At 37.2% G+C, this 25,313-nt stretch overlaps 1 protein-coding gene across 2 annotated transcripts in view; it reads right to left on the bottom strand.

Annotated features, from left to right (window-relative positions):
• TTC39A (tetratricopeptide repeat domain 39A) overlaps positions 1-25,313 on the bottom strand; it is a 69,580-nt gene that overhangs the window by 18,566 nt on the left and 25,701 nt on the right. The window contains exons 6-15 of one of the 2 annotated variants that reach the window (XM_063297925.1): positions 23,098-23,162; positions 21,318-21,417; positions 19,941-20,006; positions 17,900-18,008; positions 15,327-15,394; positions 15,162-15,221; positions 12,407-12,568; positions 10,678-10,769; positions 9,990-10,110; positions 236-347 (exon numbers count right to left, since the gene is read on the bottom strand). In XM_063297925.1, coding sequence (XP_063153995.1) covers positions 236-347; positions 9,990-10,110; positions 10,678-10,769; positions 12,407-12,568; positions 15,162-15,221; positions 15,327-15,394; positions 17,900-18,008; positions 19,941-20,006; positions 21,318-21,417; positions 23,098-23,162 — 955 coding nt within the window. Of the gene's footprint in view, positions 1-235; positions 348-9,989; positions 10,111-10,677; positions 10,770-12,406; positions 12,595-15,161; positions 15,222-15,326; positions 15,395-17,899; positions 18,187-19,940; positions 20,007-21,317; positions 21,418-23,097; positions 23,163-25,313 lie in introns of those variants that run through there. The other variant, XM_063297924.1, reaches the window with a different exon arrangement.

Below are 25,313 nucleotides of genomic sequence, written 5' to 3' on the forward strand. Positions count from 1 at the left end.
GGTTCACCTCTCCCCAGACTAGCATAAAATTATGTCATGGAGGAGTAACTGAAAATGAAACAGGACAACCGGCAGTGACAAAATTACTACTATCATTACTACCCACAATTAATCCAGTCACTGACTGCAGAAGAATGGATGAACCTGTTTAACTTCCTAGAACTCTAAGACAAGCACAGTCTCTCTCACTGGCTACACCCTCTGCAACAATGCATCTGCAATGAGACCTGCTTACCTGGGCTTTTTTCCAGGATTGTTTCCGCATCTGCTAAGGATTCCAGCATGTTTTCAGTTAAGTCTGGGCACTTCCCAATCACTGCATAACCATTCCAGATATACATCATTTCCTAGAAACAATTAAAATATAATGTATGTTACTGTACACACTTTCTTCCAAAATATATGAGATCAGATAAATATTTGAGAGGTATTTTTGTTAAGCCTGTTGCAGCAAAATTTTATTTTTTCCTAATTTCCTGCATAACTCTGCCAACCAGCAATTCTTGATCAACAGATTGTCTGCCTCATTGATAGAATGTTGTAGGCAGAATCTGTTATTTCCCCAGATCTGCTTAAAAATTATTTCTTTCAACTATTAATCTTCTACTTTAAAAAGTGAAAACAAAACTAACAGTAGGTTGAATTGGATTAGGTGGAAGAGAATGTAACTCTCTCCATTACTAACCCTGTTTTTCCTACCCACTATGCAAGTCCAATCTGGAAGAAAAACAGTAAATGGGAGGGTGATTTTAAAATTGGGGAAAACAGAATACATGAATAGAATTAAACCAGTGTGCATCTAGATGTAATTCCATCTCCAGAATGAGCATTCATAAGAATGGATCTGTTTTCTTCCAAATGACAAGTAGATGGAAAATGATAGGAAAGCACTTTGAAAGGGATGAGCTTTTAAATCCAAGGAATGTGCATTTACATCTGTCTTTCTAGTTCAAATGTTATCAAGAATATTTGAAAATTACACAAGAGAACTACAATGACAGTCATTACCTCCTTCATTCAAAGGAGGTAAAAAATAAAATATTAGGATTCTCTGCCATGTTTTAATGGGACATCAAGTTTTATTAGACATAGAACTGTAGAGGTGGCAGGCTATCAAGCTCAATTCACTGCTTTGTGCAGAAATCGAAAGTAAAGTATCTCTGACTTGAACACAACCAAGGAAGAGAAGCTACCAGTTCCCTTTGTAATTGATTCTGCAGTGGAACTGCTGTTTTTTTTTTTTCATAACGTTTAACTGGAATCTGCCTTTCTGCAATATAAAACTATTAGTCCACTTCCTCCACAGTAAATAGATATTTGCACTGAAGTTCTGAAATTAATTACTTTTTAACATTTAAAGAACTTAAGAGATCGTTGAGAAATCCTAGTGAAAGCTTCTCTTTTTTTAATTGTTGTTAAACCCCAAAAAACTTATACAGTGATGGCTATCATGTCTCAGTCTCAACTTATTCATACTTAACCTGCAGTATAACATAATATTGGGATACCTTACAAGCTTGTGGAAAAACATAAAAAGTTCTGCATGTGGCATACTTTATTCCAAGTGCTACATAAATGCTCCAAAGAATGCCTTTCAACAACACATTTTCCAAATTATACTATAGAATATTTGAAATATATTCTATTAGTATTTGCAAAAAGATCAGAATGTTATAGTTAAGGAAACAATAAACAGAGCACTGGTGAATTTTCTTCTATAACTGGCTGATACTTTGTTTAAAAAACAAGTTTTCAAGTCTTGCAATTTTTCTAGCAGAAGAATGTTCAAGCTGCCTTTCTAGCTCATTACAACTAGTATCAGTTCTCAGATAAAACAGATTATCACACTCTTAATTACACAGAGATACCAAAACAGCCTTACCCCTTGTTTTATTAATCTGACAATTAAATTAGGGGCCTCCAAGTGAAATTGACTAGTTTATTAGCTCAAGTTGGAATATGGAAACCTTTGCATACACTGATACAAACATCTCTAGTGAGTTAAAAATGAAGAAAAAGAAGTGCATCATGGTAGGCAATTACACATAAATCTATTAAATGAGGAAAAAAATGAAATACAGTTACTTGCATAATAGAGCTGTGAAACAGGACCATTTTACTTTAGCCCCTAGCTGGCAGCATTTTGCATTAATCAAAACACCAAAATTTAGTTTTATTTCTACTGTGAGAAAAAGGGGGGTCGCAATGTTGTTTTTGCAATAGCTATTTCTATAAGATTGCTTTTCCAGTAGCTTGCAAAACTCAGCTTGCAAAATATTGAGGATGTGGGATATATGTGGTTGGGCAAGCAGGAGACTGTTCTTCCATAAGGGCAGGTATAAAGGAAGTAGGCTGTCTACCCAAGCTGAAAATATGCTCAAAACCAGTACTAGCAAGCTTTGTGGTCAGACAAGACACTGACCTACTTGCTCTAAGGGGGTTAGCTGTCTTATAAGGAAAAGAATAAATAGGGGACTAGGGGAGATAAAAAGTGAGGAATGGGAGATATAAACAAAGGCGGGACTTCCTGCAGAATCTAAGGCGTCTCGGATAGGCTGTAAACTCCTAAGTACCTATCCAATGGGGAACAGGAGGAGGGATTCCACCAGCCAGGGGTAGGGAATAAAACTGCATGCTTTGGGTGAAGGGGTGTGCTTATCTTGGCTGGGCACCCGTCCTTGCAAGAACGATAATAAAACCTTTTTGCTGCTTCTCAAGACTTTTGTCAAATTTATTCAGTGAGGGACTTTTTCTGAGCCACGTTTCTCACACTACTATCAGTTTTTTTTTCTTTTCAAAATCACATCTACATTCCTATTGCATTTTTGAAGAGCCCCTAAAACATGGATCTTTAAAAAGGCACCTGGAGACATCTGAAGATTCTGTTACCCTGAATGGTAACACAGCAGCACAGCAGCACCTTGCTGCTGTTATGTTTCTGAATTTATATTCTGTCTTTTGTGTTGTTACTTGTAAATCGCTCAGAATCTTCAGAAATGAAGTGGCAGGTAGTCAAAGCAAGTTAGCAATAAACAAACAAACTAGGAAAACCATCCCAATAAGAGCTGCCCATATTCCATTTTCCTTTTTCTTCTCTCCCCTTGCTGAGAAGAGATTTTCTCTCTTTACCTTGTAGAATTTTTCTTTCCTTCCTTTGTCTAGCAGAGAGACCTTGCTTTTTTGCTCACTGATTTCCCCACTCCTTGCCTAATAGAGAGAGCACTGCAGTAGGGCAAGCAGGCCCAGCCTTCCTCCTTGGCCAGCTCCTTCTTCTCCCTTGGGCAGCCTGCCTTTTCCTGGCCAATCCTCATCTCCTTGCAGCCCCTGCCTGAAGAGCCTGACACAGCCTCAGGAACAGTGCCCACCATGGTCTGTGAGAACAGGCAAGGGTTCCAGACAGGGGCGCTGCTTGATGCAAGAAGCTTGAAAGTCTTGGCTGTGTTGCCCAGCCAACTAGGTCTGGGTGTTGCCTAGAGGCCTGAGGGGCTGAGCCAAGCTGGATTGTGAGACCACTGTGCCGAGCCACTGATTCTCCTGGAGTACTTCCTGTGGCCCTGTTAAGCAGCATTCTCAATGTCTACGAAGTATTGTTGCAGGCTGCAGAAAATAACTTGAGAGGCTGTATGTGGCCCATAGGTCTTGAGTTTGAGACCCTTGCACCAAGTACACCTTTTACCAGCTAAACATGCCAAAATGGCACACATAAAATGATGCAGGGTTTTGTAAACTACTTGGTCAAAGGTATGTTCTCCTATTTTGTCATTTCCTTTCAGCTGCTTTTTGCTTTAGGGATTTTCAGAGTGATTTTCAATGGACTATTACATTCATGGACTGATAAGAACTCTTAGCCATCTAGACTCCATCATATTTTATTTTTAGTGTATTTATTGTATTGATTTTAATTTCGTTTTTATTGTAAACCGCCCAGAGTCCCTCCTTGGGAGGGAGATGGGTGGTAATAAAGATAGATAGATGGATAGATAGATAGATAGATAGATAGATAGATTGATTGATTGATTGATAGATTGATTTTCTTTGATAAGTCCTCCATAGAGTGGTGTTCTCCTTGTCTTCACAAATTACAAACCTCAACTGAAGAGTAGTCCCTCCTGTACATCAGTTATGCTGAGCAATCCCATAACTGAATGAAGAAACTGTATCAGTATCTTTCTTTAAATAGTAATTAAAAATTACAAGTGCAAAGATAAAAACTAATACAAACTAAGAAGAATAAAAAGAAAAAAATAGAAAGTGCAGAAGAGAAAAAAAGAAAAATAGAAAAGAAAAAATAAGAATATAATAAAAGGAAAAGAAATATATAAAGAAATGACTTCCCCCTTCATCACAACAAGTATAAACAATTTTAGAAAAGGATCACCTTCTCTTAAAATACAACAAATGATCTAGCAGTAGTATTAAAGTTTATTGTTGTAACCACAGGTCATAACATAAGAATGCAATAAAATACAATAAAATATAATGTTAAAACAATAAAATGATTAAATTATAAAATAAAACAATAAAGAAGCATTAAATACAAAAAAAGTTACAACAAAATAGAGCCAGAGCTACAACTAAGAACTTAAATATTTCTTCCTAAGTTTAAGTGAGAGCAGAGCAAAAGTAGCAACTTGGTTGCTAACAGTTAGAAACATGTCTGCAAGAAGATAAATCGGTTTTTCAAGGTCAGAGCCCTTGAGTTCATCTGCCATTAATAATTTGGCCCTGATCTCATTATAAATGGGGCAGTGGAGGACATAATGGATAACATCCTCCACTTGACCAACACCACAAGGACAGAGGCATTGTTTGACAGAGAGCTTACAAAACCTCCCTTTGAGATATGCAGAGGGCATGGTGTGCAGGCGAAGGGATGTTAAAAGCTCTTCTCAGTGCCACACTGGTTATGTTAACCAGGTACTGGGAAAGGAATCTATGTTTTTTATAATGATGGTACCAGGATGAAAATTTGGATGACTATACTGCAATTGCGTCTTTATTAGCATCCCTTTCAAAAAGCCAATCTCTAATATTTTCTCTATTCCAAGTTCTGAGTTCTCCCAAAGATAGTAGGGAATACATTTGTAAAATGGGTGACAAAAGTTTAGTCCACTGATTTCCACCTGTGTAATGGTGAAAACAGAGTCTGGCAAGATGGGATTCTTGAAGGCTTTCTAATTTCTTATAGTGGCCCAACAATGCAAGGTGTATTCTAACAGTGATGAAAGGTAGTCCTACCTCCATCCTCAAATAGGCAGCAGGGGTGCCCTGGGGGAGGCCCAAGTTCTTCCTTATAAAGTTGTTTTGGACTATTTCCAATTGGGCAACGACCTTCTCATCCCACCCCCAAATCTCAGCACCATACAGCATCTGGGCTATCACCTTGCCTTGGACAAAGTATGTGCTATCTATCTGGACTGCCTGGATATAATCACAGTCTGACCAATCCCTTTGTTGTATAATTCCTTTCGTATCAGCTGAAATCAAAATTGATAACCCACCACTTGCTCTTCCATACAAACCCAATTTAGTGGCAGGGATGTTATATGAGCAAAATCCTGATAAGAAAGGAGAAGAAATATCTGGGCACCATGTCTCCTGTAATAAAATGATGTTAAATTCTGACAGATACAGTTCAAAACAGGTGTCCACTAATTTATTGTGCCACCCAGCAATATTCCAAGAAATGGCTTTTATGTGACCTGGAACCTTAGAAGCAAGTCAATTGGTGGCATTCGAAGTGTAATGTTCTTGTCTCGGTGCAAGAAGACATACTGAAGATGTTGAGGTGATGTTCTCATCAGCATGGGAATCATTAGTGGGCAGCAACTTTGGGCTATCGATTAGATTGCAGTCTCTGGGCGTGGCTAGATTTGCAAGATGAAGATCTTGATTAGAGTGTGGTCTTGATACAACAACTTCCTTTTGTCCTTTTTTCTGATCAAGGCCCTCAGATAGTACGGTATGAAGCAAGTTGTCATTATCTGAAACAGAACAAGATGGAGTCAGTTTGGGCTGTTTTGGAATAGAAGGACATGCGGGCTTGCTGGGGTGTAGGTTATTTTCCTTCTTTAATGGAGTTGTTTGATTGCAAGGTTCAGAGAGTTTACAAAAATTTTCTGCAGAGTTGCTGTCAGATGAGAGGTCCAAAGATACCAAATCAATTAGAGGTTTAGCTGCAGCTCAGGTTAGCAGCAGTGTTTGTTTTAATTCATGCAGTTGTCTCAGTATTTCTTCTTGTTCGCAGTTTGGTAAGGCTTCGAAAGAGTTAATTAGTCCTGTTTCTAGAGCTTCTTCAGTGCCAATTTTTTCTTGCATCTTTTCAATATGATTATTTGGGCAGTGTCTTGTCAAGGACACTAAAGGTGCTGGGTTGCTGTGGTTTTTATCAATTGGCATGCTGCCTGTGGCATGAGGCAGGGGAGTGTCTGCTTGAGATGTTAAACCAAAAAGTGAAGTCCTTTTTTCATCTCGGAAAACACGCAGTGGGTGTATTTGAAAAGTGGAAAGAAAAGATTTCATTTTGAACAGCATACAGGGAATGGTGGAATGGTTAAAAGACAATAGAATTCGTTTATGTCTTGTCATACTAGGAAGCCATTCAACAGCATTCAGGTCAATCATATGATTCTGGCATCGAAGAAGTGAGCTAAATGATAGAATGATAGCTCTTCTGGTGGATTAATGTCCAATGTTAAATCTGTTGAGGGTAATCCTTAGAGCAACTTGGTTTGTTTGAAGTGTGCGGTTGTGCTTGTTTGGGCTTATCTCTTTGGTAGAAGGTAAGGCTGTAAGCTCTGCCTGTTTTTGGTTGACCTTGCTAATCTTAATTTGTTCTTCTGAACAAATTTGTTTCCTTTGGTTGTCCATAAACAAATCAGAGTTGGTGTTGATGTTTTGAGTTACTTTAAAAGCTGCTAGCTTATCTCCATAACTTTGCACAAAAGTTTCAAAGGCTATTTTTAAAGAGTCCACCTTTGTGTTTATGGAAGTTAAATATTCAAAAATTGAGATTACAGTTTGTGCAGTTAATAAGCATTGTCTAGCAGCAAAGCCTGTTGTAAATTCCTTTGGTGATTGCTTGACTTGCTCTTCCTCCATCAGAGATGTATTAACAACGGGGTAAGGTAGTAAAGACGGGGGTTCAATCAGATGGTTTGATGCCTCATGCAAAGTAGAGGACAGCTCTAATAATTGTTGTTTTTCAATTTCTGTTTCCAAATCCCAGTTCAGTATATCATAACTGTTGGAGGTAGGGATGGAATAGAGAGGATTTATTTTATTATTATTTTTACTCACAGTTTTCTTGTCCATCACATAGTCCTCAATTTTTGGCTGCTTTGTAGGTTTGGGTAGAGTTTGAGCGCCTAGGCTAGTCCTGTTGCATTTCTTGTTCTTCCCCATTGCTTCACTGTGGTTGTGTCTTAACTGAAGCCTGTATGATGTTTTAGGAACCTGTTTACTTTTAGAATATGTCTTGCAGAGAATGTGTTTATAAAATAAAGCTACATAAAAATTAAAATGTATAGCTAGGCTGTTTATAAAAAGGACTAAAACATAAAATATCATAAGGAGCTCAGCAGAGAAGCTGCTGCTCTGTCGCCTTCTTAGCTCCGCCTCAACGAATGATCTCTTCTTCCCATATCCCATCTCTTATCTATAAACAAATCCTTAATGTTTCATCGCTTCAGTCCTGATCAGCAAAAGTCCATTAAGAGTTACCAGAGATAACAACGTATCTATTTTAACCATTATCAAATAAACCACCTTTATATTCCTTCCTTTTACTTTTAATAATCTTGATCTTTAGTCCCTTCAAATAATGTCCTAGAACCTGATTTCTTTTCATTTTTTCTTTGTCCCTTCCCACAAAATTCTTCAAAGCTTTAACAAGCCTCTTTTGTAAATCCAATGTAGGAAAATTATCCAGGTCACTCTCTTGGTTTGTTATTTGTATTTCCCTTAATAATGATGTCTTAATAATTAAATTAAGACATCAGCCGGTTTCTTTTGTATGTCCAGTGTAGCATCTTTTTCCATATCATTCTTGTAGTCTGTCATTTTTATATCCACCTTCAGATCAGTCTCAATCTTGTCAGGTAAAACTTGTTCCTCTTCCATTACATCATTTAAAAACATATAGAGGCAGACACTCTTAAAATTAACTTTTGGGTCCATTCTTCAAAAATATCCTTCAATATGTCCACTGTTAAAATATTCTTCATTTTGTATTAGTAAATCAAATTTAAGTGTTTTTCTACTTTAATTGTAATCTTTAGTTCCTTCTGGTTCCTTCTAGTGTCTAACCTTCAAAGTCTCACCCTATCTTGGTTTTTTTTTTTAAGAATTCAAAACAAAAGCATTTTCCCACAGGAAGAATTCTTATAATTAATTCCACAATCTTATTTCAAATCCATCTGGAACCTTAGTCCATTTGTAACTTTCCAAAATCAAAGTTCTAATCACCCTTTTGCTGTTTATTCCAAAAAAAGTTTTTTAAGTCTTTAAATTTGTATTTAAGACTCCTTTCACCAAGGATTGAAGGAAACTCACCCAGTGTTTTCAGAATTATCGATCCAAAGGTTCCCAATAGCTAAAAAGCAGTTAACAAGCAATTTCCGAAAGTGATTAGAAAAGTATATGAACTGGGTGTCCATAAAGATACTGACTGCGATTGAAGCGAAGATGGCTTTCCCTCATCTCCCAGAGCATTAAACCTGCTCTCTTGCAGTCTACTTGCGAAGAGCAACTGTCAGGAGCACTTGTGGGTGAATTAGGAAGAGCGGTCTACCCGCCAGCTCTTCATTCTGCTGCAGTTGTTGGCTCCGCTTTTAGCAGGGCCATCTTCAGTTCGGCTTTTCTTCCCTGGACGTCCTGTCTGTGTCAGTAGCAATGAGCCAGGAGTTTGAAGAAACAGAACCACAACATAAAAGGCATTTTCTTCTGTACTCAAGTTAATAAGGACCCAGGTTAATAAGGATACTTCCAGAACCAAAATAGGCCTGGTGCAGCAGTTAATTGTTAACAGCCTGCTATAAATAGTGCAATTGCAGTTTCTAATTCCTCAGACTACAGTTTCATTATTAGTGAGCGCCATCTGCTGCATCTGTTGTGAAGTTCCAGCAAGAAAGACATACTCCATTTACAGTCAAAGAAACATGCTAACTCTCTCTGAAAAGAAATGAAGCATAGGTACTTCTTTGTTTCCAGCAGCTACAGCCCATGCAGATGTAGGTATTAGAAGATTGTAAGTAGAATACAAACTAAAAAATGAAGATTATAAGCCATAAATGAGACAAAAAGTCAGTTGAGAATTTCATTTTCTGAAATGAACAGATGGTTATCTATCTGCACTCTATAAATGTTAGCATCGCTTGACTTACTCAAGTATACCCTCCACCCATAGAGTTTTCCCCATTTGTATTATGGAGTGCTATGTATACAAGACGCTTGCACAGTTAATAGTCACCCAGTGTGAGTCACTGACTGGCTTGATTTACAGACCTTATCATTATTTTGTGCTCTTTTTTCTCATCCATGTACTGTATAATTGGGTATGTGGACTCATACATATGTGCATATGCTATTGGCCACATCTGACTTTTCCAATGTGATCCTCTCCGGTTGTGATGGACTTTAATACCATAATTCCTAGTTAGTATGTCCAACACGTTGGGATGATACCTGCTTGGGGAAGGTTGGTTCACATAATCCACGCCTTCCTTATTTGTGGTAAGCACAACAAAGCCTACCAGTAGTTCAAAGTTATGCACACAACAGGTTTTATTCATGCAGTGATAAAAGCATACTGGAATCCTCACTGAGTGTTTATCTCCAGCATCATCAAATTTAAAGAAATATCAGGAGAGTTTGTACATAATGTTGGCATCTATGTACAAATTCAAATCAAATCAATCTTTATTACAGTCGTAGACTAGCATATCTATGTACAAGAAAGAGATGGGGAAGAGGGATCTTTTCCAGCTTACCAAAACAGGCACAGGAAGTGGAACAGGATTTGGAGAAAGGTATCTCCGGGATTTCCGAATTGCAAATTTTTCTGTAGGCAAGGACTTTCCTGCTATTTTCAGTTTCAGACTAGGCACAGCCCTGGGAAATAAAACAGACACACACATTTAAATGATTTCCTGTATGATAACTGTAATCCTCTAAAAACTAGAAAAAGAAAGACAGGAGAAGTCAAAACAGAACAGGAAAAACATTCCTGTATTTTACCACAAAAGCATTTCATGCCACAGATAACCAAATTCCATCCAGCAATTGGAAGAATCTGAAGAAGTACAGTGAATGGCCTTCCCAGGGAGATTTTAGGCTGAGAATGGGCAGAGTTGTCCAGCTAGAAATTGTTCTTACCTTAGGAAAATGCCATTCTCTTAGCTCAGTCATGAAATTACCAGCAGCAGGGCAAGCATATGGTTACCAATAAAAGAACATATACCTTTTCCTGAATAATTATGACAAAATTAAACTCATAACCATGGAGCAGAATATTCCATTAGATCTCTCTTAACATTAAAACGATGTAAATATAAAATTCACAGGAGTACATCAAATGATGTTAGTTTTAAAATTTGATTGAACGAAATAAGTTTTTCTTCTCCCATTATCAATCATTATCTTCTATTTTGACACGTACTTTGTTTTCAAAACTCTTACCTAAACAGTGCAACTTCATCATCTCCAAAAGGTTTATAATCTTCTGGTCCAAACATGCTGAGGTATGCAGCTTTCATAAATACGTATGTAGCCTAAAAGAAAAACAATACTTTTAAGCTGTATTCATGTATCATCTCCAGTATACAGATCAGTAAAGTTGAAGCCATTAAGGAGCAGAAAGTGCACAATTTTCTAGCAGTGGGAAAAGAACTATTCTTGCCAGCAGGAAAATGTAAAATTACACAGCTAGAGCTGATTTGCAAGCAAATGAAGTACACCTCAGAATTTCTCAGCATTCAGTAAAGAACATAGTGTCTTCCTTAACAATATAATATCGAATGCAACATTATCATGGGCTCTTTTTGTAAGGTAATTATCCATTCATAATGATTTGCCAAGCATATTGATACACAGATGAATAGATATACAATTTATTAAAAAGGAATTTGCATCAGTTCCATTCCACCAAAAAAGAAATCCTGCCCATTTCTTCTTCTACTTAGTTACCTTTGTTCTCTTAATGTTGGTGTGAATTCATATGCTTACAAGCACATAAAAAGTACCCTAAGGTTACACTCTAGATTAACAGCACTCCCTTTTACATAGCTATCCTACTAGCATGTTATTCCTCTCCTTACTGGAACTGATAAATGTTTGGGCTTTACCTACGCAGACTTATATTGCAGAACTTATGACTAAATCATTTACACAGTTTCATCAACCATCGCTATTTATAGTGGGAAAGTGCAAACCATAATGAAGGGCGCCCATGTTGAGGAGGTCTGGTTTAAAGAAATCATAATGGGCTTGCCATTTTTAAAAGGAAACAATTAAAAAAAACCCCAGAAAATAGTAAAATATTTTACTATTCCTATATTGCCAGTTCTAAGATCTTAGGGCCAGGGAGGACTCAAGCTTAGATTTAAGTGAGTTATTTGCTCACTTCAAAATAGAAGTAATCACGTGTTGTCTCACAGCAAAAGAAAAAACAGGAAATTACTCTTGATTGGCAGATTTTAATTCAGATTCCTCAAACCTAAGAAAACAATTCACTTGTGTTTGTGGTGAGACAATTATCAATTGTATTGCTCATGGGTCTTAAAGTATATCAGATCAGTATGAATAAAAAGGGCTCTTACCCAATTAGGCAGAAGGGCTCTTTACCCATTAAAACTACCCATTCACTGATTGGGTTCACACATTATATTAAGACATGCTTGGTTAAACCAGGGTTTATTGAATAAGCCACAACTGTCTAAGTTGACACATTATACTAAGGATGCTAAATTAAAACCAAATAACATTATGATTTATTGCAATGGTTGAATGAAGTCACTAAATGGTAAACATGTACAATAAAAGGGTTGCACACATGTGATTCTTTCTTGGCAAGATAAATATTATATTGTATATTAAGAAGGATACAGGGAACTGAACATTTCCCATTTTAACCTATTTAAATTATAAATACTATTTGCTATTAATTAAAAAGGAAAAGTTAACCACTACTGTATGATAAAATCAGCAGCTTACATTCCTAAACTGCCCTTCATGAGGTTATCAGTCTAAAAATAGTGTTATTTTATTTTTATTTGGTACCTGCAGAAGTCAGTCAAAACTATTTTAAAGATCTCCTGGAATACATTTATGATCAATTATTTGATTTTCTTAGCTAACTTGCATCTTCTTTTGTTAAGTAGTCCTGCCGGCACCTTTGTTTTTAATTCACCTTTGACCAGGTGTTCTCTTTGCTAAGCAGATCCGCATAGAAGTATGCCATCTTCCACTGGCGTTTGTAAGTGAAGCACCACATCAGTTCCCAATAGCACATGTGATGGAACTGCTTCCAAAGCTGCTGGGCTTCACAGCATTCCTCAAACCTTCTGATGGCCTGAAAAAGCAAAAACAAATACAACCCTGACTGGATATTAATGCAACTTTAAAATACGTGTTCCAAACATTCATTAGTCTAAGAAATTAACACTAATATCCTGAAACAATTACTGAGAAAATAAAATACAACTGTTTGGGAAGAGGATACAAAATAAGTACATGGTATTAACCATTTTCCATACAACCCATTGTTTATTTATTGCTTTTTAAATTTATTCCACTGATCTGCCCAGAAATTCAGGATAATATACAGATCTTCCGCATGCTCCCTTTATCCTCACTGTGATCCTCTAATGTAGGTTAACTTGAAAGAAAAGGATTAGCCTAAGATTACTTTATAGTTGAGTGGTATTTTGAACCTGGATTTCTTAGTTCAGCAGTCTACTCCTGACATTCTAAGCTCAAATCAATTTCCAGTTCACATAATTTCCTAGAAATGTATTAATGCCATTTGCCCCATTTTAATAGTTGATGAACTTCAATGTTTCAGTTACTTATCATGAGTATTTATATATTTTTTTGAAGACAAAACAACTTCCAGAATTAAGGTAGTCCTCTTTTAGCAACCACAATTGGTTCTGGTGAAATGGTCACTTAGCTAAGAGGTCGCTAAGCGAACCATGTGATAGAGAGAGAGAGAGGGAGAGAGGGAGAGAGAGACGCTGCAAAGATTGCTGGTTGCTGCTGCCTTGTTTAGATAAAATATCTCGTGCAGCAATGCCAACATTTGTTGTCAGGCACAGAAATTTGGCATAAGCGCATACATTGGTTGGAAAATGTTTTTTTTTTACTACTGTTTACTACCATTTATTACTGTTGTAGTTGCTAATCGAGGACATAAAATTAACATAAATAAATAAATAAATAGCTGTAAATTAAACAAACAAAAATCTATATAGCAGAATAGATTTTGTTGTTGTTGTTTATTCGTTTAGTGGCTTCTGACTCTTCGTGACTTCATGGACCAGCCCACGCCAGAGCTTCCTGTCGGTCGTCAACACCCCCAGCTCCCCCAGGGACGAGTCCGTCACCTCTAGAATATCATCCATCCACCTTGCCCTTGGTCGGCCCCTCTTCCTTTTGCCTTCCACTCTCCCTAGCATCAGCATCTTCTCCAGGGTGTCCTGTCTTCTCATTATGTGGCCAAAGTATTTCAGTTTTGCCTTTAATATCATTCCCTCAAGTGAGCAGTCTGGCTTTATTTCCTGGAGGATGGACTGGTTTGATCTTCTGGCAGTCCAAGGCACTCTCAGAATTTTCCTCCAACACCACAGGTCAAAAGCATCTATCTTCCTTCGCTCAGCCTTCCTTATGGTCCAGCTCTCGCAGCCATATGTTACTACTGGGAATACCATTGCTTTAACTATGCGGACCTTTGTTGTCAGTGTAGCAGAATAGATTAGAATAGCAATACTGCTAAATAGCAGTAAAACTGAAGGACCAGAATGAAATAAAATATTTAGGCAAATAAAAAGATCTGCTTTGGCATAGGGGAAAAAACACTTTGTGCCAAGTGATCCTCCTACTGTATATTGTGTAACAGAGAAGAGATTGGACCATAGTTGGCCATCACAACCAAAAAGGGCTTATCTCAGATCAAAACTGACCTCATCTCAAAACTAGAGTGTAGTCCTGGAGAAATGCCTCTGAAGATAGGTTTAATGTTTTTTTGGGTTTCTGTGGATAATACAATGGATAATTGTGACAAGGAGCAGATGAGAGATTATCCATCATTAAAAATCACACTAACTAGCCAGACCCCTTTCTAGGCTTTTTGCTCTCACAATCCCTCTATCTGAGTACTTGGGTGTAGCTATTTCTCTCTCTCACTCTCTCTCTCATACACAGACACACACACATCCAAGAGTTCACTCATTTGCCACCACCAGTTCTTGAATAGGAAAACAGCACCTCTCATCTGGATGGAGCAGAACAAGAAAACCCACTTCCACAGGAACAAGTGTTTAAATTAATGATTCCATTTTTCCTTTTTTATTGGGAACCAGGGCCAAGCAATTACCAATTCAACACTGGGATAATCTAACTTTGAACAGGGTTTTTATTATAATACAAGCAACACAATAACCATTTGAGGAAACAGTTTAATCACAATTACTCACAACTGAGGAAAAGAACAATGGCAAGAAATAAAGAATCCTTCTTGTATACAGATACCTATCTGTATTTTCACTGCTAATTGTACCTTCTATTACTTTGGTTTCTGTTCTCCCAAGGCTTTGCGACTGACTTCTTCAACCCAGTTGTATGTAATCTATTTTCTTAGGGTGTCTGCTTCCACAGGGCATCCAATTAAGAGTCTCTGAGAACAAAGAAATTCCTAACTTCCTCTCCCCATGACTCACAGCCACCTGCAGTTAATTGGGGAGACAGTCAGTATGTTTAGAGTCCTTAAAAGACTCCATCTAGCCAGCAGGCCAACTATGAGGCCCACTTACAGCTGCTCAAAATTAAGAGTCCCCTTAATCCACTACAGTAATTATCTCCTACTCCACTTCTTGTGATCATAAATCAAAAGTTTTCCTAAACTGATATAATAGCATAGGAAGGGGGAAAAAAACTAGGTTACTTACTCCATCAATATTGCCTCTTATTGTTTCTATTCTCCCTGCAAAAAACAGGAATATGGCACCCTGGAAGAAATCAAAGAGAAAACATTAGTACAGTTTTCATGCATTTTTTTTAAAATAAGGCACTGCATGGCAGTACTTCAAAGATCAACTTAAGGTATATCTTACTTTTGGATACTGAGTCAGGTAAGGTTTGAGAAGTTTCTCTGCTTCTTCAACATTTCCTTTACCAGTCCCTAGATTAATTGGGATAAAAAGTATAATAAACTGAGGAACAGGGTTTTTATTATAATTCAAGCAACAAAATAAAAAAAAAAATGAGAAAAGGTTGGTAGCCAGAGCCTGGCTTAATTATAGAAATGAAACAGTAAATGATGTACTTCTAATATAATCAGACTCTTTTGACTGATTGGTATAAACAAATGAGAAGGCTTGTTCTTTTCACAAATATTTCATTTGTTTGTTTGTTTAACAATTTACATAGATACCTAGCTTGTTCTCACAACTCTGGGTGGCTAACCGTAGATTAAAAACAACAACACAGAAATCCAAAACAAAAGTAGAAAAAAAACCCTATAACAACAAACAGTCAAAACAATATTCAATGTGCCAAGTTCAACAAAAACTTCATTTCATCCCATATAGGTCAGATTCACCTAATGTCCTCACCCCAGCCAAAGGGAAGAACCAGATTTTTAAGGTTTTCCAAAAGGCTAATAAAACTGGGGCCATCTGAATCTCAAGGGGAATGAAGTTCTAGAATGCAGATGCCACAACATCTCCTGGGTTCCATTAGATTACACTGCTTCACAGAAGAGGCCAGGAACATGCCCACTTAGTCAGAACTTATAGGTGAGCAGAGACAATGGGAGCTAGGGGATCCCACAAATAACCTGGTCCTGTGCTATATAGGGCTTTATAGGTGATAGCCAACACCCTGTATTACATCCAGAAGCTACTGGGAGTCCAGTGCAGCTCACAGGGCAGTTGTGTTACAAGGGTTTCCTGCTATGTGCCCCAAACTGCCCATGCCACCACATTCTGGACCAACTGAAGCTTCCAATGTTGGTTAAGGGCAGCCCCATGTAGCACACATTGCAACAGTCCAAACTAAGTGACTAAGACATCAGCAGGCCTTCCTGGTCTAGGAATGGATGGATTTGTGCAAAGATCCTCTTACTCACAGCTTCCACCTGCTCCTCAAGGATGAGCTATAAATCCAAGAGGGCTCCCAAATTCTGCACCAAATCTTTCTGGGGGAGTGCTACCCATACAGATTTAAAGATGGAAAATCTGACTGGACGAATTTCTATTGCAGGATTTCTAAGCACACAAACACTAGCCTAATTGTATTGTATTTTTCCCATCACTTCATGCCTTTTAAATGACAATGTCCTATTAGATACTGTATAAAGACTAATCTAAATAATAATTAAATAATTAATTCATAACAGGTGAATTGATTTTATTTTAAATCTAAAATTTGAAGACATTTCCAGTAATATAGTGTTGTGTTTTATTGTAGAATATCTACAAAGGTAGGATATAAACTTCAATAAAATCCACATATACCCATATCACCACAGTATTAAAACCAAAGCCATCCTTTATAAAAACTTAGAAATGTAAGTACTAACCTAATAGATCCTAAAAGGCACCTCAGGTAAGTTGGTTTTTAACAGATCTTCTAAAGGATTAGTAAATGTTTAACAAATGTGAACTTCATTTTGGTGAATTCAATAAAACTGAAGCTGTGAGCAAAAAAACCCAGCCCAACTCCAATCTGTGTCTAGAATCAGCAAAGCCTCCACCCTACAGAGGTTATGCTACACAATCTCAATGATCGGAACGTTTGTTAAAAAATAACTTTAAAAAATTATATGAGGGGGTCTTTTTTGCTCGAGCATGGTAGCACAATAATTGGTCAGACAGAATTTGAGGAAGACATAAACAGAAAGGAACCCCATGAGAATAGGGGAAATCTTCCTTTTGCTCTCTTTTTCTCTTTAGCAACAGTTGGTGGGTTCTCTGTTACACACATATTTATTAATTTAATTTTTATCCTGCCTTTATTATTTTTATAAATAACTCAAGGTGGCAAACATACCTAATACTCCTTCCTCTTCCTATTTTCCCCACAACAGCAACCCTGTGAGGTGAGTTGGGCTGAGAGAGAGAGACTGGCCCAAGGTCACCCAGCCAGCTTTCATGCCTAAGGCGGGACTAGAACTCACAGACTCCTGGTTTCTAGCCCAGCACCTTAACCACTAGACCAAACTGGCAGGCACACAAATATAAGTGTCACTGCAAGACACTGGTGCTGGGCAAAACAATTGCTTTTGCAGAACCACTTTGAAAAGGCTACTTGGTGCTACCACACTATATAGCATATCAGCCACTCAGCCTAGAAATTTTAGCTACTTCCTCTTACAGAGCCATAAAATGTGGATGTGGCTGGGCAGAAGCTATAAAGTTTCATTATGGCATACTTTAATTCTAACAGTATTTCATGCTTAAAATCATTTCAATGTATTTGACACAAACCATAGCCATTTCAAAGTGCTTAGTACTTCCTGAAGATAAGAAAACTCTGAAGAATCAACCAACCACACCTGAAGAATTTAGAACTATTTTCAAATAGATAATTCATTAAAATAAAGTTTGCAATGAACACAAATCTTTCCCACTATGGATCATTTTAAATTTACGAAAAGTCAGGTAGAGAAAAACGGAAATTGTACCTAGCACAAAGGTCAGGAAGGTATGATAGCATAACAGTAGCATAGTACATAGCACAGACCTAAAGCCACACATTGATGCTCCTTCTTGAAGTTGCTGCAAGCCACATTCCTGCATCACAGACAGATAAATTGTTACAGATTAATTACATCTTGGCTTGCCTTGTTTGTTCTACTGCAACAAAACCAGAAGATTAATATCTCTCAATATACCATTCCTGCATCAGATAATCAAATAAGTTTACATAGCTCGCATAAGAGGAAATACCATCACCACTGTAAGTTGCCTTAACGATGATATTAGTCATCTCTTTTGTGAAATACCAGATGAACAAACTAGTGATTGCACAGGAAAAAACCACAATTGCTTACAATTTCTCTTACATATACGTAGAATAAATCACACAAAATATTGCTGTCTTTCTACTGCAGGCGTGTAGCTGCAAAGAACTGTTAAATCATGATCTGTTACATTTATGCAATCACTGCCCCATAATGTTTATGCATAAACTGTCATAGCAACTTCAAATAAATGTATTGATTACTGATCCATCCTGCTTATTTTCTTGGTTTATTGTTTTCTGATGGGAGGTTAATGATGAACAGCACTAGCGTCAGGTTTGAGTCCTTCAGAAGGAGGCTTAATTACAAATGTCCTCTTTTTGTTCTTAGTGTTATTTCAGTCTTTTAAAAAAGAAAATGATAATTCAAGCAAGCCAGCAACCAAAAACAACAAAAACAAATCCCCCCAAAATTTGCTCCTTAAAGCAGCAAAAGACAACATTAGCATAATTCAGGGAGAACTGAAGAGACAATTCATATCAATCTCCCAGCCAAGATCAATAATAAAGCAAGCAGGACAATATACGGTATATTTAATTATAACTTTAATGTCTAAATAGCATTTTGTCTATGCATACTGGTTAGGATCATGTTTTTTATTCCCCCCTACTTCCCTCCACAAAAGAATTCACCATGAATAAAATCTGAAGATACATAGGAAGCAAGTACAGAAAATACTGGAATCACAGACAAATAACAGCATTAGGCAGCTAGTGTGGGAGTCAGCACTGATAGTGAGTGGTTTTCTTAAGTAAAAAGCAGAATTAAGCTATTTAAATAATGGATAACCAAATAATAAAACTGATGAGTCTTCTGAATAATAGATTATCTAAAGACTGATTACAATAATTGATTTGTCTCTTGATTTGAGTCTCTTGATTTGAGAATTCACTTGCTTACTGTTCATAGGGATTTTTCACTATCATTCCAAAAATACAGTTCTTCCATTCATCATTAATACTGTAGAATTTTCCTCTTCTAAAGCCAGGGGTTGCAATCCTTAGATTAGTTAATTATGTTTTGGGTAAGCATCCCAGACAGTTGTTGCAAACTTGGATTAAGCAGTATGAAATTCAATTTCCTGTTAGGGCTTATTGAGTTATTTTGGATACATCTCTTTTTCCTGCCCTCTCAACATCAGGTTCCCATCTGTAAAATAGGTACTGAACAAATCATTTTAGCTAAGAATGGGGGTGGGGGAGGAGGAGAACAACATGCCCACTGCCTCATAACTGAGGAGCTAGCTCTGCTTCAAAAAGGAAGCAACAAATATCAATCAGGTTTTCTACAGCCATTTAGCAAAGCTAAATATTATTAAATGTATTCAATGGGTTCTTGAGGGAATGGAACTGGAACTATAGCAGCTTTGCATATATAATTTATCCCATCACTGAGCTAAAAAAAATGACATTCCCAATGCCTCAAGCATCTTGTGGCCCCATCCTTTGATATGCACATCCACAGGGCAAGGATTAAAATCCATGGGAAGTTGCATGTAAGCAGGAGCACTGTACTTCTGAAATTTTGATGAAGGTCTCCTCTGTGCCTTTTATATACTGATGTCAATGGGAGAGACCTGCCATTTGCATCCATAAAATATAAGCAGTAGCAATTACAGACATGTTGCACTTACATCTTACAAATAATAATATATGAAGTACTCTTTGTCATCTACGTGTTGTAAATTAAACTAAACACTTGCCTTATTTTCAGAAAAACCAACAAATTCCAGTAACCGTGCAATCCTTGTTGGTAACATAGATAGAGTCTGGAGGGAGGGAAAGAAAGGTAAAGAAACAGCTTGCCACCACTAAATCCTTCATTAATAAAAGAAGTACCTACAGTCTTTCTACTGCATTCTAGGTCATATCATCATGCTACTCTTTTATTATTCTTAAATACAGTATGGAAATTTCCTGTTATCACTCAGTGCCATCTCAGAGAGACTATTTGGTGTGGAGTAGAGTGTTCAAATAAGATTTCAAGGAAGCAAGCTGTTCTATGAACTGAACAAGTCACAAGTGGCCTTGAAATAAACAGAAAGATGGGGTATGCATTCAGTAGTAAGTGAAATGGACTCTGTAAGACAGCAGAATTTATGAGGAAGGATATCGTACTCTGCCATACGCTACTGCTCAGTAGAGGAACCAAAAGATTTTAATCCTTGTTTTGCTGCAGCACTGCCACGTGAAGCACTGCAGTGAAAGAAATTCACAAATGAAGCATATAGAGAAAATAACATTATGTGTTACAGAGACAGCATGGAAAGAACCACTGGCTCTCTACAGCAATGTAAACATCTGACAATTTTGCAGCTGTTGACTGAAAATGAGCTCCAAGATCCTACATAACCAATGCCAGCCAGTATCACAAGTACTGACTAATAAGGCAGTTGCTTACTAGGTATGCAGCTACAGCATGTTATCCTGGGAGTACTGTCACATGCTTCACAAGGAGTTTTAAAATGAAATACCAGGGAAGTTATTTCTTCACAGAGGTATTATTTTTCTTCAAGCCTTTTAATTTTTTTTAATAAAACAATCTTAATATTTGCTGATATCTTTGTGTGTTTACAACCTAAGGAATCCTCTAGATCTAAGCTAACGAAGGAGCTCCAGAATATAGCTGACGGAGCTAAAAATTCTACTGAGACTAAAGCATTTATAATTGAAGTTTTCTTCCTGTATGGGAGGAGACTCAGTATTGAAAGCTACCCTTCATCCAAGTGTACAAAATGCTGCCTATGAACCATTGCAATTATTGATAACTTTTTTATGATGGAATAGTTTGAACAGATCTCGGAAAGATATTCAAATTCAGTTTGAAGCTTTTGTTGTTCAGTTTCATACATTCTTTAATATAGGGAATATCTATACCAGTCCCATATATTCCTGACAGGTTACATATCTCTGATGGGACAATTCCAAAATAAGCAGCTCACATATAAGAGCCATTGCCCTGAATTACATTATGAAGGACTATTTGCCAGTGCTCTGCATGATATTAGCATCAGAATAATTGGCTCAAATTTAAAATAATTCAGTTTAAAAAATTATTTATTTAGAAATTCAGTACATACCAGATTAAATGCTCCAACTCCCAACTTTACACCACCTTCAAAATGGGGATAATTTTCTCCTTTAACATAACTGGGAGACTGTATTAGATTCTCCAGTTCCCTAGCAAAACAAAGTTTCTCATTATAAACAAATATTTAAGCATAAAAAAATAAAAAACAATCATACAATTTTTTTACGTTCATGGCAATTATTAAGGGCACCATTACTAAATCATTAATTTTGGATGTCAAACATGGTGCATGTGGTACCAATATGCAAACAGACACCTTCCTTGGCACATACTTGGTTCCCCATGTCATTTGACTTTTAGGAAATGTATGGAGTATTTCAATTTTAAAATGAATTGGAAGCTGGTGTACTGCAAAGCCAAGTGTCAGCCTCTAGCATGATTTCCATTTCCACAGGGCCCCCAAAAGCATTTGCAGAAAACAACAGTGAGGGTGGCTATAGGCCAATGCATTGTTTGGAAGTACATCCCCCTCCCAGAAAAAAAATATCTGAGAAGGTGAAGTATTAACATGAGTGTGGATATACCATCACTAGTCTGCTTGCTAGCGAGTGGATGTCATGCTACCATTCTGTGAATGAGAAAACTTCCAAGAGCAGTCATTTTGTAAGAGAGCCAGAACATGCTCACCAAATTCCAGAGATGCTTACTAGCCCAGAAACATGGTGAAAACCTGATTTTCCTTGTAAACAAGGAAGATTCACATTTCGACCTTCTTGGTAGGAGCTCCACAATATGAAAATCCCTTCCATGGGATGGGGAGAGGACTTTGAACTCTTTGTCTATTGCTTTTAAACATACCTAAAATCTTTTAAGTTATAACCCTATGTCCCCTGAAACAGCATTCCATAAGGTTCCTCAGATTCCCCTTAAGGGCTGAAGAGATAATTAACTCCAAGCTTTGAAAGAGAAGTTCCAATGATAGATTCTACCACTAGCCTCTGCAGCTTGCTCTTTCCAACGCTGTTGAAGTTCTCTTGATCTGAAGGACCTAACTAGCCTATTTATAGATGCCATGGAGCGTTCCAAATTAGCAGAAGCAATGGCTCTGCAAATAATTATTTTTAATTGTGATTTTGATTGGTCCCTGCACCAACTGTTTCTATTTTGACACTTTTTGTTTTACCGTTATATCTTTTTTCAGATTGTCTTACTATATTTATTAAGTGCTGTAAGCCTAACGAGAATTCTAGTCTAAAATTCAGTATTTAAACACATTAAATAAAACAAAATAGCAAATAAATTAACAGTAGCTAACTGCAGACAGCCAGGAGACGGCCTTGGAACAAATATTCAGAAACTGTTATGTAAGCAAAGAGCACAAAAGCATTCCTTAAGTCCTGGAAAGGGAGACAGTATTAAGAAGAGGCTCAGGGAGACCAGGACCACAACTAGGGTCTGTGTCACCTGGGGCAAACATGGATTCCGCGCCCATCTTGGTGCCCCCCCAGCGCTCATTTTGGCGACCTCCCCGTGTGGCTCCCGGGGCACATGCCCCGCTTGCCCCCCCCAGTTGCAGCCCTGAGGGAGACCTCTCCCTGACTTACTGGGGAATAAGAGGGAAGGAAGGAGAAGCACAGTCAGACTTACAAGATTCTCTTATTATAGCCTATCTCAATAAAGTGTAGTTCTGGCCTTCCTGTGGAGCGTGTTTCCTGAACTGGTCTACTTTGAAGGGCTGACATTAACAAGTAAAAACAATTGCTTTTGAGAAATATCTGGAATAATGCAGCTCTCTACTGCAAAAAATAATATATTCGAATACTACATACCTGTATGTTTGATAACTATTTCTTATTTTGATGCTGCCTTTCACAAAGCTAATCATGTTTTCATCCTAAGGAAAACAGAATAGATTATACATTTCAGTTTAGTACTAAATTAAATATTCTTGCTTCTGATGGACAGTGACTGAGTATGAGGCAATTAATTGGTAAATTGCTAAAACTCAGCCTTACTGTAATGAAGCAATTTCGCCACTATTTAACATCTCTTAATTTTGAGAGTTACCAATCTCATTTTTGATAAATTTGATATATTAACAGAAAGTTGAATTGTTCCTTGCTAGAGCTTATTAAGAAAATACCCAGTTCTTTCAAATAACTTTTTCATCAAAAACACACATGTACACATTAAACAGACACTCTAAGTGTCATACGGCTTGAGCAAATTTCCCTACTAAATTTTAAAAAATAGAGTAAGAATGTAACTATCTTATACATGTTTACCATAAATGATGCCACTCAGTAGGCTTTACTCTCATAGTGTGTATAAGATTGTAGTTTAAAGGTATTTTCAGAACAAATCTCCCCAGCAAGGATGGTGGTAAACTAGAAAAAGGAACAGGAAATACTTCATTCAAAAACCAAGTATCTTTTGGGGCTGCAGTTACTCTTATATAACACATTTTATTAAATTTCAAGAAAAGAGTAAAAACTACAAAAAACAAAAAAACTACAAAGAAAGAAAAAAAAACCTAAAAAAGTACAGAAACACATGAGAAAAAAAATTTACAGAAAGGTGTGGCTTCTGACTTTTAACAGCAAGGATATACAAAATTTCCATAATCAATCTCTTACTCCATATTAAACCAAAACACAACATTATTTCTATAGGTCATTCCACTCTAACACATAATAAAAATCACTAATTACTCTTCCCCCTTATATTAAAATGAAGAAAAAATAACATTCATATAAACCTCCTGAACATCTTTTTCCCCTCCAAAAGATTCTTATTATAGTAGACAGAAATGTATAGAATAGTGGTAGGAAGGAATAATTAAATATGTTTTTATTTAATTATTCCTTCCTACCACTATTCTATATATTTCTGTCTACTATAATAAGAATCAGATTAAAAAGCACATAAATTGTCTGCTATTATACTTAATACAATTATAATAATCTCAATATTTAAAACAGTGAATCCAAATCTTTAAAGGCAAATAGCATCAGTCAAGTCCTTAAAGCAAACCAAATGAACATTCTTCAACCCTTATCCCACTTCAAAATAAACCAGAGCAGTTACATGTTCCCAGGACATGCACAGAGCTTTCTTCTTAAGAAAATCAAACAGCCCAGCTGTCACCCTTCAAAATTCCAGGTTCTTTTCACGGCATTCCACCAGGAGATCGACCTTATTTATGGTTTGCAGATCACTCTCTCCCCTAGATTTCTCCAACTCCATTATCCAATCTTCACCCAGCATCTCGATAAAGATCCCAATCTCAATCTTAAAAAAAACTTTTCTATCACTCTTAAATTCCTCAATTTGATCCTCCACAACCTGATGGCACATTTTAGATCTCATATTTTCCACAATGTCCTGGATGTCTTGCATAAAAGTTTGATAGAAGTCGGAAGAAATCTGTTTAAGATCCTGGTGAAGGTCAGAAAGTAACTGTTTGAATTCCTCCATGTCTCACACAGTAGATTATGGCGCCCCCCTAAGAGCTTAATCAGCAAAAGTCAAAGATATTCGAAAATTGTTTACTTAAAGTGAGAGTGAATAGCAGACTGTTCTCAAGGGAGAGTGAACAGAAAGCTGAAGATTCAAATCAGCCAATTTGTAATGGTTGCCTAATCCCAAATACTCAGTCTCACAAGCCCGGGCTTAAAGATAACTGATTTATTAAAGGAATAGTATGCAAATACAGAGAAAGCTGAGAATGAGCCAAAGTGCGCGAAATACAAACTAAATACCCTCGCTTCAAACCCAATCCCGCCCCTCACCCCACCATAGTAACCACCCCCTCCCAGGTGTTGGCAACCGTCACACATCAGCCTGGGAAAGTAACCTTGAATACCTGTCATAACCCAAACATACATTCCTGCAGAACAGCAAGGAGATTACAGCCTGGCACGGCTGAAATTCCCCTCCCCGCAAATGACAGACACGAACAGGAAAGTGACATGTGAAACGTTACGATGTATTCAAACCATTGGAACGATGAACATGACACAATTCAACGTACAGGAAAATACTG

The sequence above is a fragment of the Candoia aspera genome, chromosome 3 (genome assembly GCF_035149785.1).
Source record: "Candoia aspera isolate rCanAsp1 chromosome 3, rCanAsp1.hap2, whole genome shotgun sequence".
In the NCBI taxonomy this organism is placed as follows: domain Eukaryota; kingdom Metazoa; phylum Chordata; class Lepidosauria; order Squamata; family Boidae; genus Candoia; species Candoia aspera.